Below are 14541 nucleotides of genomic sequence, written 5' to 3'. Positions count from 1 at the left end.
CTGAGTAATATTTCATGAAATCATGGAATAAACGTACCACACTTCTTCCACATCTTCACCAACATTTGCAATGCTTAATCTTTTTAGTTTTGGTCATTCTAATAGATGTATAGTTGTACCTGGTTGTGATTTTTAATTTGCATTTCCCTAATTACTAATGAGGTTGAGTGTCATTTCATGTTGTATGTCATCTTTTGGAAAGTGTCTGTTCAAGTCTTTTGCCCATTTTTTATTAGGTTATTTATTTTGTATTACTGTGCTTTGAGAATTTTAAAAAACATACTCTGGAAACAAGTCCTTTGTCAGATATATGATTTGCAAATATTTACTTCCAGTCTGTAGCTTGTCTTTTCATATTCTTGACAGTATTTTTCAATAGGAAAAAGTTTTAAATTTTGATGATGTCTAATTTATCAACTTGTTCTTTTTTGTGTGTTGTGCTTTTGATGTTGTATCTAAGAAATATTACCTAACCCAAAGTCACAAAGGTTTTCCCCTATGTTACATTTTCTTCTAGAGGTTTATAAGTTTATTTTACATTCACTTGCAGTTAATTTTTTGCATATGGTATGAGGTATGGACTGAGATTTTTTTTAAAAAATTTATGTATGCATAGCCAATTATTTCAGATAGAAAATACTGTCTTTTCTCCACTATATTTCCATGTGCTTTTATCAAAAATCGGTAGTCTATATGTGTTGAGTCTATTTCTAATTTTTTTTATTCTGTTTCATTTATTTATTGACCTTGACACCAATACTACACTGTCTTCATTACAAGAACCTTGTAATAATTAGTCTTGAAATCAGTTAGTTTTAGTCCCATAACTTTGTTCTTTTTCAAATTTGTTCAGGCTATTCTAGGTTCTTTCCATTTCCACATGAATTCTGGAATCAATTCAACTTCTATAAAAATTCCTGCTGAAATTTTGATTGCGATTTTACTGAATCTACAAATCAATTTGGGAAGAATTGATATCTTGACAGTATCAAGTCTTCTAACTCATGAACATGTCTCTCCATTTATTTAGATCTTCTTTAATTTCTCTCAGAAATGTTTCATGGTTTTCAGTATACAGGTCTTGAATAACTTTTGTCAGATTTACCTAAAGTATTTAATATATTTGTACTATTATAAATGATATTTATTTCAATTTCTGATTGTTTATTGCTATCATATAGAGATACAACTGAATTTTATATATTACTTTTGTATATACTTAACAAACTTGCTAAATTATTTATTAGTGCTAGTAGCTGTTTTGTAGCTTCCATCAGACTTTTCTATACAGAAAATCATGTTGTCTGTGAATAAAAGACAGTTTTAATTCTTCTTTTCCAATCTAGATGCCTTTTATTTCTTTTCTTGTCTTTTTGTACTAGCTCAAACCTCCAGTACAATTTTGAATAGAAGTGGTGAGAGCAGACATTCTAGTCTTGTTTCTGACTTTAGGGGTAAAGCATTTGGTATTTTACCATTGTATGTAGTGTTTACTGTAAGTTTTCCAAGAATAACCTTTATTAAATTGAGGAATTTCTATTTCTAGTTTTCTAAGAGTTTTTATGAGGAATGGATGTTGGATTTTCAAATGCCCTTTATGCATTTATAAGTTAAACACATGGTTTTTCTCTTTTAATTTGTTACTATGGCAAATTACACTGATTGATTTTCTTATGATAAACCAACCTTGAATTCCCAGAATAAACCCTAGTTAGTCATGATGTATTATCCTTTAAGTATATTGATTCAGTTTGCTAAAATTTTTATCAGAATTTTCCCATTAATGTTCATAAGGAATATTGATTTAGTTTTATTTTCTTGGAATGTCTTTTGTTGTAAGAGAATATACCTTAGATAACTTGAATCCTAAATTTATTAAGACTTGTTTTTAGCCCAGAATATGTTCTATATTGATAAATGTTCCTTGTGCACTTGAGAAGAATGCATATTGTGCTGTTGTTGGGTGCAGTATTCTATATATGTCAATTAGGTCAAATTGGGCAATAGTGTTCTTGTTTGCTTGTTTTTTTCATGATTATTGATGTTGCTTTATTATTAAATTTTTTATTTTGCTGCAAAGCTGTTGCTTTACTATATAAAAATGGCACTAGCAAATGCAGTATATTGTAAAATTAAGATCTGATTTATATGCTCTTTAAATGGGATATTCAGGTATAGTATAAGAACCTTAAAATAGTATACTTACATTTCCTCCCTCAAAGTCTTTGTGTTATTATTGTCATATATTTTATTTTTACATATGTTATAAACCTCACACTATGTTGTTTTTATTGTTGTTTAAGAAGTCAATTATCTTTTAAAGAGATACGAATATTAAAGACAAAATCTTATACATTTACCTATTTTGTTACTATTTTCAATACTCTTCATCCCTTTGTGTAGATCCAGATTTCCATCTGGTATCATTTTTCTTCTGCCTGAAAAACTTTAAACATTTCTTGTAATGTGGCTCTGCTAGTGATGTGTCCTTCCACCTTTTGTGTGTAGGCAAAAGTCTCTATTTCACCTTTATTTCTGAATGAAACATATTTACTGGGTATAAAATTCTAGGGTGGTGGTTTATTTTCTTCCAGTTCTTTAAAGATGTGATTCCACTGTCTTCTTGCTTGCATTATTTCTAACAAGAAATGTGCTGTTGTTCTTAATCATTTTTCCTTAGTTCTTCTGTTCCTAACTTGACTTCCCCCACCCCGACTCCTGGCTTCATTTAAGATTTTCTCTTTATCACTGGTTTGTCACTATTTGATTATGATTGGCTTTGGTATAGTTTTCTTGATGTTCTTGTGTTTGCTGAGCTTCTTGTATCTATGGGTTTACTGTTTTCATCAAATTCAGATTTTTTTCTGTCATTATTTCTTCAAATATTTTTTTCCTGTCCCAAATTCTCTCTCTTTATATGAACTTCCATTACACATATATTAGGTCCTTAAAGTTGTCCCAAAGCTCACTGATATTGATACTGATTACTGACTTTTTTTTTTTTTTTTGAGACAGAGTCTCACTCTGGTCACCTGGGCTAGAGTGCAGTGGCATCACCATAGCTCACTGCAACCTCAGACTCCTGGGCTCAAGCAATCCTCCTTCCTCAGCCTCTTGAGCAGCTGGGACTACAGGCACACGCCACTATGCCTGGCTAATTTTTCTATTTTTGGTAGAGACAGAGTCTTGCTCTTGCTCAGGCTGGTCTCTAACTCCTGTTGACCTTTTTAAAAAAATTCTCACTTATCTTTGTTTCAAGTTCACTAATCCTTTCTTCTTCAATGTCTAACTGGTGGCTAATCCTTCCACTGTATTTTTCATCTCATGTATTGAAGTTTTAAATCTCTAGGAGTTTGATTTGGGGCATTTTATATCTTCTATATCTCTCCTTAACCTTTGGAACGTATAGTTATAATAACTGTTTTAATGTTTTTAACCACTAATCCTAACATTTTTTTCATATTTGGGTTTGTTTCAATTGATTGATTGATCTCCATCTTATGCATCATATTAATATATTCCCAGTTTTCTGAGTACCTAGTAAGTTTACTGGATTCCAAACATTGTAAATTTTACCTTGTTGGGTGCTGGGTAATTTTGTATTCCTATAAATAGTCTTAAACTTTTTTCTGGGCCTCAGTCAAGTTACTTGGAAACAGTTTGATCCTTTTGGTTCTTGCTCTAATGATCTGTTAAACAGAACTGGCAGTGCCCTCTCTAGAGCTAATTAGTCCCCACTACTGACAAAAAACTCATCTTTGCAGTCTCTCAATGTCTTCTGATTCATAAGATTTTCCAGTCTGGCTGGTGAGAACAGGTACTGCTCCTAACCTTGTATAAGCATGAGTCACTGTTAACTCTCATCTTTCTGGGAAGGTTCTTTCCTCAGCCTGACCTTAGTTTCCTCACATACATGGTCTGATCAGCACTCACTGGAATACTCAAGAGTGATCCTCTGCTGATCAATGATACTTCTCTCTGTACAGCTCTCTCCTTTATGGTGCTCTGCCCTTCAAACTTTAGTGATTTTAGTCTCCATGGACTTAAAAATTTGTCTCTTAAACTGAGGAAGTCTGTTGGTTCCTCCTGCCCTGTGTTATGGCCTGGAAACCTGCTTAAGGTAATAAGCTGGGGCAGTCATAGGATTCACTTAGCTTGTTTCCCATCTCTCAGGCATGACTGTTCTTTGTTACAGTGACGGCCAGTGTCTTGAAAACTGTTGTTTCACATATTTGAGCCACATTTTGGTTGTTCCGGGCAGGAGAGTAAATCCAGTTGCTCTTACTCCATATTAGCAGAAGCAGAAGTCCCTTGCACTTTTGTTTTATTAATTCCATTCATCAGCTTAATTTCCCTCAATCTAATTCATGTCATACAATCTTCTTTAAAAGGTTCAGTTCTCTCATGAGTCCCCTCTTCTGGGATGTTTCCCATCCCCTTTCCACATACTTAATTGGAAACCTTTCCTCTTCCCGCCATGCCATAACCTCTTGAAGGCTAAGGCTGTGTTTTTGTCTCCTGGGTACCCTCAGCACCTAGCAGAGTGCCTGACGATCAGGAGCACCCAATCTCTGTGCAGAGAATAGATCAGGACTTGAAATGTTATCGGTTGGGTTCTTTTTTTGGTTCAGGGGATCAGAATGCATTTTTTCCAGAGAGAGAACATGAAAATCAGGGAGGATAATCCAAGTGGCCTAGTGCTAAGACTCAGGTTCTCCTTCCTTCCTCCTCTTCCCTAGAATTTCTTTGCATGAGTTGATGGGTAAAGGGGATCATTGTTTTGTCCAAGATAAGAAAAAAGAAAAAGAGAGAAGGAGGCTGAAGGCCAGGAAGCAATGGCACCACACTGTCACCATCCTGGGAAAGAGGAGGGGTTCTGGGCCCAGCTGGGTAGAAGAGTTGGTAGAACAGAGGCTGAAGGAGCTGTGCAGTGTGAAACACACCCTGAGATTCTGGCCACACACAGTGCTGATGTGGCACAAGGCTGACAACATTAACCTAGAAGTGAGCCAATTTGTTTTCCCTACTCCTGCAGTACCCTCTTGGTGAGGTCTTCTGAAAAGGAGGGGACCTGAGTAGCCTTGCTCCTGAGGACACAAGGGACATACCCTGAGGCTCTATAGTAGTATGTGAAGACCCAGAGCCCAGAATATATGGGCACTTTTATATTACGGTGAACCCATGAGTGGTCAGAGGTTGGCAGAGATGGAAAGATGGCTGGATTCCTGGGCCCCTCCACCAAATCCCATCTAGTCTATAACATGGCGGATTCTAGACCCTTTGTGTGGGTCCATACCCCTTTTTAGGCTAGAGCAGTAACAGCAGTACATACAACACTCTATTAGTGTCACACTGGTGACATGAGGGTACAGGAGAAGGCTCCTTCCGAGGCCAGGCAAGGACAACAAAGCCCAGAGAACTCTCCAGAGAACTATAGTGGCATTTCTGTAGTTGTAGGGCCCAATCAGAGCAGGAGGGGAAATGCTGCTCCATTTGAGTATGCAGATAGTGTGTACATTTCTTCAGAAAGTCTGCATTTCCCAATGAGCTTTAAATGAGCAGCTTTATCTGCTTTAGCCCTCTGAAGTCAGGGGGTGGGGAGGGAGGAAGGCAGAGAAGGGCTGACATTCCATTCTGGTCTGCATTCTGGAGCACCAGCAATGCTGTGATTTCTCTGTTACCAACACACAGGCCTCCGCTGTCCCCAGCCTGTGGTCTCCCCAACCTTAGTGCTAGTGAGACCTTTTCTGCATCAGGCATTAGAACATCTCGGCAGTGACCCCAGCAACAGGGACCCCTGGTGCCCCAGTAGCCCCCAGGCCCATCCCTGTGCCCTGGGCATGGGGGAATGTTCACCCTTACCTGGGTGCTTTCCGTGGCCTCTGGAGCGACAGGTTCCTGTGGCTCCTCGACTGTTTTTTGTGAACTCTGGCTGCCACTCCTGAGCTTAGTGTCTGTGAGAGAAAGAACAGAATAAGGACAGAAAATAGATGATAAATACCTGAAGAACCACAGGAAATTGGTCAGTGTGGTCATGTGTTTTTAAACTACAGCATATCTGATGAATTTTATTCCAGAGGGCAATACCTCGAGATGGGAAAAGCAGGGTATCTGCAGCCTACCCAATGCTGACACTGATACAGGGATCCTGGGCAAATTCTTCCCTTGACCTCTCTGTGCCCTCATCTGCATGAAGGAGGTAAAAGACAGCTGCCCCCGGGGGGAGTTGTGGAAGTGTAGCAATGCATGATGGGTCTGGCCCAGGCCTGGCTTGCAGGAGACCGTGGGACCTCTGCCAGTCACTGGGCAGTGGGATCCTTTGACAGTGCCCACCCCCCCTTTGAAGTTCACAAACAATGGATTATCAACTTCCTGGATGGCAGGCTTTGAAATGATCTTAAGACAAAAGGTGGAAAAGACCACAGTTGGCTACATCAGTGCCACTGATTGCCAAGGGTTAGCACAAGGGCTGCTTGCTCTTTGTTTGGAAATACTGTAAACTTGCGGTCTGCCAGTGACCATGATGTTCACTTTTCTATTTTCTAAGCAAGAAGAACTGGAGCTAGGCACTCTTGTTTGAATACATTCTGGAAAGTCAATAATCAGGCTAGGCTTCATGTATTTAACCTGTATTAAAAAGTATAGGAGAACAAAAATTTCCCATTTTGTCTCCTCCTCCTCTTCCTCTTTCTCCTCCATCTGTCCCTCCCTCCTTCCCCCCTCTGTCTTTTTTCAAATCTTCCCATGCTGAAGGAGGGTGATGGGGAGAGGACATTGCAGGACACTGCTTGCTCTGCTTCCTGCCTCCACCAGTGCCCACTGCTGGGCAATTCTCAGCCACGACATCTGCTCTCAGCCCTCCTGCCTTAGCTCGGAGCAGCCCTGGGACGCTCTGTCCCACCTCAGCAGTGCTGCCACAGACGCAGGAGGGACCCTGGGCCCGCTGGAGACTCCAGAGACACTGCTGCTCCGCTGTCTTGTTTTTAACCATCACATCAGACATTGTAAGGCCAAGGGCAGCCCAGGGTCCTCTCTGCTTCCTCCTCTCCCACGATGTCCTAGTGCCTGCCACGGCAACAGCACCTGCAGATACCTCTTGACCCCAAATTACCAGATCACTATTGCCTCGTATTTTCTTCTAGCAAAGATGTAGGTGAATGAAACAGAATCAAATTCTAAGAGAAAAACTAGAGGCCCAGGGAGGCATAAAGGGCATAATTGGAGAGGTACAAAACATTAAAGGTACAATGAGAGAGAATCACATCTCAGCTTAAAAGGTAGCTCTTTTGGCATGAAGAGAAAATGTCCTGAGAAGAGAAGGACAAAGCACTTAGAATCTCTCTTCTGAAGAAAGACGCTTTGAGGAAAATAAAAAGTAACACATCTCTAGCTCCTGAATATGTCTTGCACCCTGCAGAGTTTTCCAGGTAGACTATGTGGGGTTTCTAGCATTCTCATGATGACAAGAGCAGCTTGCTTTTTAGGTTCATTGACTTTGTTGTTGAGATATAACACACATACGAAAAGTGTACAGCTCCGTGAATTTCTACATATGGCCACCCCTGTTTAAAAACCACTTAGATGAATACATAAAACATCTCCAGCACCAGCTTCCCTCATCTCCCTATCCAGTCAATATTCCTCTCAAAAGTATCCACTATTTTGACTTTTACTATCAATGATTAGCATTGCTCAGCAGCAAACTTGTGAATGAAGAAAACACGTATATCAACAACTCGCTATTCTTAAATTACACTTTATTTTTTAAAAGATACTTATTTCTTATTTTAAGTTTTAAATTTGAAGAACTAAAAAATGCAACTAAAAGAAAAGTGAACATTCACTGTGCATATATTTCTTTTATAATTAGGACAAGATTACTAAAAAGTAAAAAGTGTTAAAGATTGGATCAGATTTGTGATGAACTAATAACCCTGGTGACTTAATGGTTTGACGGTTTAATGTTCATGAGACAATTACCAACTACAATGACTAATTGCCCTGGCTAAACTGTCATGAGATGTTGCAGTCTATTATTAAGCAGCTGCCATTTTCATCCCTAGAGGTGGCTGCATTTCAGAACTGGGCGAGGTGATGCTGTATTTCTCTTCCCAGTGTCTCTGGGGTTTTCTGAACTTTAATTAGTTATTGTTCATAATGGACCCTGAGATCCTCAAATGTGAGATGCTATCCCAGGGAAAGCAGAGGCAGCGGTATTAAGTAACATATAACTAAAAATATGACTGAGGCTGAAAATTTAATTGTTATTTTATGGCTTTCACCACCTAAGTGGCTTAGAAGTTATGAACTAGTGATTTACTCTATTGGGAGTGCAGGCACAATTTGCCAGGACTTTCTCTAAGTGAGACTGCTTATCTGCAGTGTGTTGACCTACATCTGTTAAAGCTAGAGCTACCTCCCTAGCACAGACGTCTCCAAGCACAGCATCTACTGTTGCATTCATTATTTTTCATAATTGTCCCTAAAGAGGCCTCCAAATTGCATACACTTTAGGTCCCACAATAGTTTGGATCTACCCTACTCCTTATCTAATAGACATAATACATAGTGAATATAAAATAATACACCTTGAATGCTTTAGGAGTAAATAATATATAATCTTATATTTTTCACATTTATTTTAAATATCCATCAAAAATCTCAATAATATTTTGTGTGTAATGAAATAAACTGATTCTAAAAGAGTAAATATGGAGGCATAATGATTAAACAAAATTTTAAGAAAGAAGAACACAGAGTAGGCCAAATTCCTTACTGAATATTAAGACATATTACAAAGCCATGGTTATCAAAACAGTAGGTTATTAGGGTAAGAATAGAACAAGATAAAATTCAGAAATAGAGCCAGATAGTTATGAAATGTTGATATATGTTAAAGGTGGCATTTCAAATTAGTGGGGAAAAAATAAAATATTTGATAGTGTTATCTAACCATATGAGAAAACATAAGTTTTGGCCTATATTTCTTACTACACACAAAAATCATTTGCAGGCCAGGAGCAGTGGCTCATGCCCGTAATCCTAGCACTGTAGGAGGCTGAGGCAGGAGGATTGCTTGAAGGTCAGGAATTCAAGACCAGCCTGAGTAAGAACGAGATCCCCATCTCTACAAAAAGTAGAACAATTAGCCAGGTATGGTGGCACGTGCCTATAGTCCCAGCTACTCAGGAGGCTAAGGCAGGAGGATCATTTGAGCCCAGAAGTTTGAGGTTGCAGTGAGCTATGATGATGTCACTGCACTCTAGCCTTGGCAACAGAGTAAGACTCTGTCTCAAAAAAAAAAAAAGGCATTAGATTATAGCCTGAAGATTTAAAAAACCCATGTTGAAATTACTAGAAGGAAAAATAGGCAAATACTTCTATGATATTGTAGGTGGGGGAAACCCTTCCTTAGAAATGCAGAAAGCAGAAGTAATAAAAGAAAAATATTGACATATTTGACCGTACCAATATTTAAAAGTTCCGTCAAAAGTTTAATGTTTAAAAAAATAAGTAGATACATGAAGAAAATATTTGCAACAAATATAATAGGCCAATGATTGAATTCCAAGAAACAGAAAAAAACCCAATAGACAAAGAAAATGAATTGACAGGAAATGTAAGTGAACAATAAACATGAAAAGTGTTCAGCCTCAATAGTATTTGAAGAATAGAATTAAAACAATGGTATTTCTTTTCACACCTATCATATTGGACAAAGTTAAAAATTCTGACAACTCTAAGTACTGGGGAAATAAGAAAGGCTCAGGAGGAAAGTCACTGGTACAGCCATGTTTGGTGGCCATGTACCTCCAAGCCTACCAAGAATAATCCTGGGAATGTAGCCTGTAGAAACTCTTGCAAGGGGCCCAAGGAGACATGTACAGGATGTTTATTGCAGCACTGTTTGCAATAGCAAAATAATGGAACAACCTAAATATCGATCCAAGGACAAATGTGGCACATTCCGTGCAGTACTATACAGAAGGTAAAAGGAATGTCCTAGACCTATGCATATCAACATTATTAGATCTCAAAAAGCTGAAGAAGGAAATTTCTAACCATTGCATATTCATATGACACCATTTACATAAAAAGCACTCCCTCAAAAAGGTAGTGCTTTTTCTATGAATACATGGACTTTATATAAAAGTATAAAAAAAGAAGTCTGGAAGGATACAAACTAAAGTTATAACAATAGCTATTTCTGGAGAGGTGACGGAAAATCAGGATTGGAAGCTGATCACAAGGAACTCAGCTTTAACTTCATAATCCTAATATTTTTAAGGGAGGATAGTTTCATATATTATATTACTAGTGCAATTAAAATTCCAAAAAAGTTTAATTATAAATGTAAATTTCTATCTTCAAAATATTATAAAATGGTCATTTTTGTTTAGTGTTTGAATATTATGGATGACTTCAGAAAAGACTGACTAATGAATTTAAGGCACTCAGTTTTAAGAGGAGGAGAAAGGAAAGATTAGAGATTCAAGTTAAATCATTCAATTCAAAGTTCAATGGAGGATGAGTTACAGACACTCTATTAGGTACCTAGAAGTAAATAATAAATAAGTTGCAGATCTTACTCTTAGAGGCTCCCATGTGATCATGCTACAGTGGTGTACATACATACACACACACACAGACACACACACACACAGGCACACACAGCCCCAACTATCTTACCGTGTGAGAGTTGCTAGAACAGAGATATGAACAAAACATACCAGTGTTCATTTACTTGTTCCTTCATTCATTTAAAAATATGTATTTCATAACTACCATTTATTAGATAAACATTGCTGGGGATTCAGCAAGTAACAAGACAGAAGAGGGCCTTGCACTGCTGAAGCAAGTTAGTAGGTATATGAGAAAATATTACAGATGGAATGTAGAAAATCAGATCTCAGGGCCTGCTTTAGACAGGGTGGTCAGAGAAGTCCTCCCTGACATTTAAGCTGAGACCTGAATGACAAGAAGTAGCCTTGAGACAATAAAAGACAAAGGCAACAATGAGCACAGACAACTCTTTCAAGGAGCTTTACTGAAGAGTGAAGAAGTCCTTTTTCCTTGACATGTTTTTCTGCCTTGGTTGGCTTCCTTCTCCTTGGTCTTCTTTGTAATTGTGTTAGTTTCCTGCGGCTGCTCTAACAAATTACCACTCAGCTTAGTGTCTTAAAAGAACAGAAATTTATTCTCTTATTATTCTGGAGGCCAGAACTATCACTGGGCTGAAATTAAGGTACCAGCAGGGCCATGCTCACTCCACAGAGTTCTAGGAGAGAATCCATTCCTTGTCTCTTCTAGCTTTTGTAGACTTCAGCACTCCTTGAGTCATGGCTATATCACTCTAATCTCTGCTTCCATAATCACATTGCCTCTTCCTCTTCTGCCTGTGTAATCTCCCTCTGTCACCCCCTTATAAGGATGCCTGTAATAGCATTTAGGGCTCCTCAGATACCCCATTTAATCTCCTCATCTCAAGATCCTTACTCACAAAGAGGGCAGAGCAAGATGGCCAAATAGAAACCTCTAGTGATCGTCTCTCCACGTGAACACCAAATTCAACAATTATCCACACAAGCAAGCACCTTCAGAAGAACCAAAAATCAGGTGAGCATTCATACTACCTGGTTTTACCATTATATCAAGGAAAGAGGCACTGAAGAGGGCAGAAAAGACAATCTTGCATTGCCTATGCCACCCCTCCCCCAGCCCTTGGCAGTGCTGTACCAGCACCGTGAGTGGAGAGAGAATCTGTGTGTGCAGGGGGAGGAAAAGTGAAATGATTGTGAGACTTTACATTGAAACTCAGGGCCGTCCTGGCACAGGGGAACACAGCACAGGGCAGAATTCTGCTGGTGCCTATGGAGGGAGCATTTAGACCAGCTCAGCCAGAAATCTGATTTCCAGCTAGCCCCACCACCAACTGACAAAAAGCAGCCTTGGGCCTGGACTAAACTCATAAGGCACTTGGATCACAAAGACCACAGTCCTTCGGCAATTCCTGTGGCTGTGCTTGTTCGGAGCCAGTGGACTTGGGGTGCATGTGATCCAGTGAGACACCAGCGGTGGCAGCTAAGCCAGTGCCTGTGTCACCTTCCACCTCAATTACAGGCAGTGTGGCTCGGGAAGAGTCTTCCTCCACTTGGAAAAAAGAAAGGGGAGAGTTCAGAGGACTTTGTTTTGCAACTTAGGTACCAGCTCAGCCACAGTAAAATAAAGTACCAGGCAGATTCAGCAGACTCCTGAAGCACCTAAGTGTAGGCCTTAGTTCTGGGACAGCATTTATGGACCCAACCTGGGCCATAAGGAAACATGCTGCCCTGAAGGGAAGGACCTAGTCCTGGCAGCATCCCTAGTGTTGATATGGCTGTAGTGACCAAAGACTTAGATCACAACAGTTGATTCCCTTTGAATATTTGGAAAACCTTCTCAAGAAGGATGGGTTTAAATGAGCCCAGACTGTGAAGTTTAAAATAAATACCTAACTATTCAATCCCCAGATATCAACAAACATACACAAGCATCAGGAACATCCAAGAAAATATGATCTCACCAAACAAACTATTAATAAATAATATACCAGTGACCAATCCTGGAGTGATTGAGATATGTGAACTTTCGGACAAAGAATTCAAAATAGCTGTCCTGCAGAAACTTGATGAACTTCAAGACAACACGGAGGAGGAATTTAGAAGCCTATGAGAGAAATTTAACAAAGAGATTGAAATAATTTTTTAAAAATGAGCAGAAATTCTAGAGCTTAAGAATTCAATTGACAAACTGAGAAATGCATCAGAGTCTCTCAACAGCAGATTGACCAAGCAGAAGAAAGAAGTAGTGAGCATGAAGACAGCTTATTTGAAAATACATAGTAAGAAGAGAAAAATGAAGCATGCCTATAAGATCTAGAAAATGGCCTCAAAAGGGCAAATCTAAGGCATTATTGACCTTAAAGAGGAGGTAGAGCAAGATTGGTATAGAAATTTTATTAAAAGAAATAACAAAGAACTTTGAGAACCTAGAAAAAGATATCAGTATTCAGGTACAAGAGGGTCATAGAACACCAAGCAGATTTAACCCAAACATTTAATAATCAAGCTCCCAAAGATCACAGATAAAGAAAGGGTCCTAAGGGAAGCAAAAAGAAAGAAAGGAAAAATAACATATAAAGGAGCTCCAATACATCTGGTAGAATAGTGGTCTCCAACCTTTTTGGCACCAGGGACCAGTGTCATGGAAGACAATTTTTCCACGGATTTGGAGGTGGGGAGGAGGTGGAGCTCAGGCAGTGACAGGAGTGATGGGGAACAGCTGTAAGTACAGATGAAGCTTTGCTTGCTTGCCTGCCGCTCACCTCCTGCTGGCCAATACTTCCCCAACGCCCTTCACCCCAGTTCCTAAGTTTCATGGAAGACAATTTTTCTACAGACAGTGGGGAAGGGGGGTGGCAGAGCTCTGTGTCCTGGTCCCTAACAGAATACAGACTGGTAACAGTCTACAGACTGGGAGTTGGGGACCACAATGGTAGAAGACTTCTCAGTGGAAACCTTATAAGCCAGGATAGAGTGGCATGACATATTTAAAGTGCTGACAGAGAAAAAACTTAATCCTAGAATTATACCCTGCAAAAATATCCTTCAAATATGAAAGAGAAATAAAAACTTTCCTATACAAACAAAATCTGAGGGATTTTATCAACACTAGACCTACCCTACAGAAAATGGTAAAAGGAGTTCTTCAGTCTGACCTAACTATATTTCGTCTACAAGAAATCTACTTCACTTATAAAGACACATATAGACTAAAAATAAAAGGATGAAAAAAGATATTCCATGAAATTGGAAACCAAAAAAGAGCAGGAGTAGCTATACTTCTATCAGATAAAATAGATTTCAAGACCAAAACTGTAAAAAGAGACAAAGAAAGTCATTGTATAATATAATGATAAAGGGATCAATTCAGCAAGAGAATATAATAATTCTAAATATGTATGCACCCAACACTGGAGCACCCAGATGTATAAAGCAAATATTACCAGAGTTAACAGAGAGATAGACCCAAATATAATAATCACTGGAAACCTCAACACCCCACTTTCAGATCATCCAGACAGAAAAACAACAAAGAAACATCCAAGTTAAACTACACACTAGACCTAATAGGTCTAACATACATTTACAGAAAATTTGACTCAACTGCTATAGAATGTACATTCTTTTTATCAACACATAGAACATTTCCAGAATAAACCACAAAAAGTCTCAATAAATTCAAAACAGTAGAAATTATATCAAGTATCTTTTCTGACTACAATAGAATAAAACTAGAACTCAATAACTAGAGAAACCTCAGAAAATACAGAAACACATGGAAATTCAACAACATGTTCCTGACAACTAATGAGTCAATGATAAAATTAAGAAGGAAATTTTAAAATTTATTGAAACAAATGAAAATGAAAATACAACATACCAAAATCTATGGAATATAGCAAATGCCATACTAAGAGGGAAGTTTATAATAATAAATGCC

At 38.5% G+C, this 14541-nt stretch overlaps 1 protein-coding gene across 1 annotated transcript in view; it reads right to left on the bottom strand.

The window, feature by feature from the left end:
• Nucleotides 1-14541, bottom strand: part of CFAP61 (cilia and flagella associated protein 61) — a 254315-nt gene that overhangs the window by 182605 nt on the left and 57169 nt on the right. Inside the window, exon 8 of the mRNA XM_069496104.1 lies at nucleotides 5863-5954. Coding sequence (XP_069352205.1) covers nucleotides 5863-5954 — 92 coding nt within the window. The remainder of the gene's footprint in view (nucleotides 1-5862; nucleotides 5955-14541) is intronic.

The sequence above is a fragment of the Eulemur rufifrons genome, chromosome 20, assembly GCF_041146395.1.
Source record: "Eulemur rufifrons isolate Redbay chromosome 20, OSU_ERuf_1, whole genome shotgun sequence".
NCBI lineage: Eukaryota > Metazoa > Chordata > Mammalia > Primates > Lemuridae > Eulemur > Eulemur rufifrons.
The sequence above is the reverse complement of the archived record's forward strand: the minus strand, read 5'-3'. Positions and strand labels throughout refer to the sequence as shown.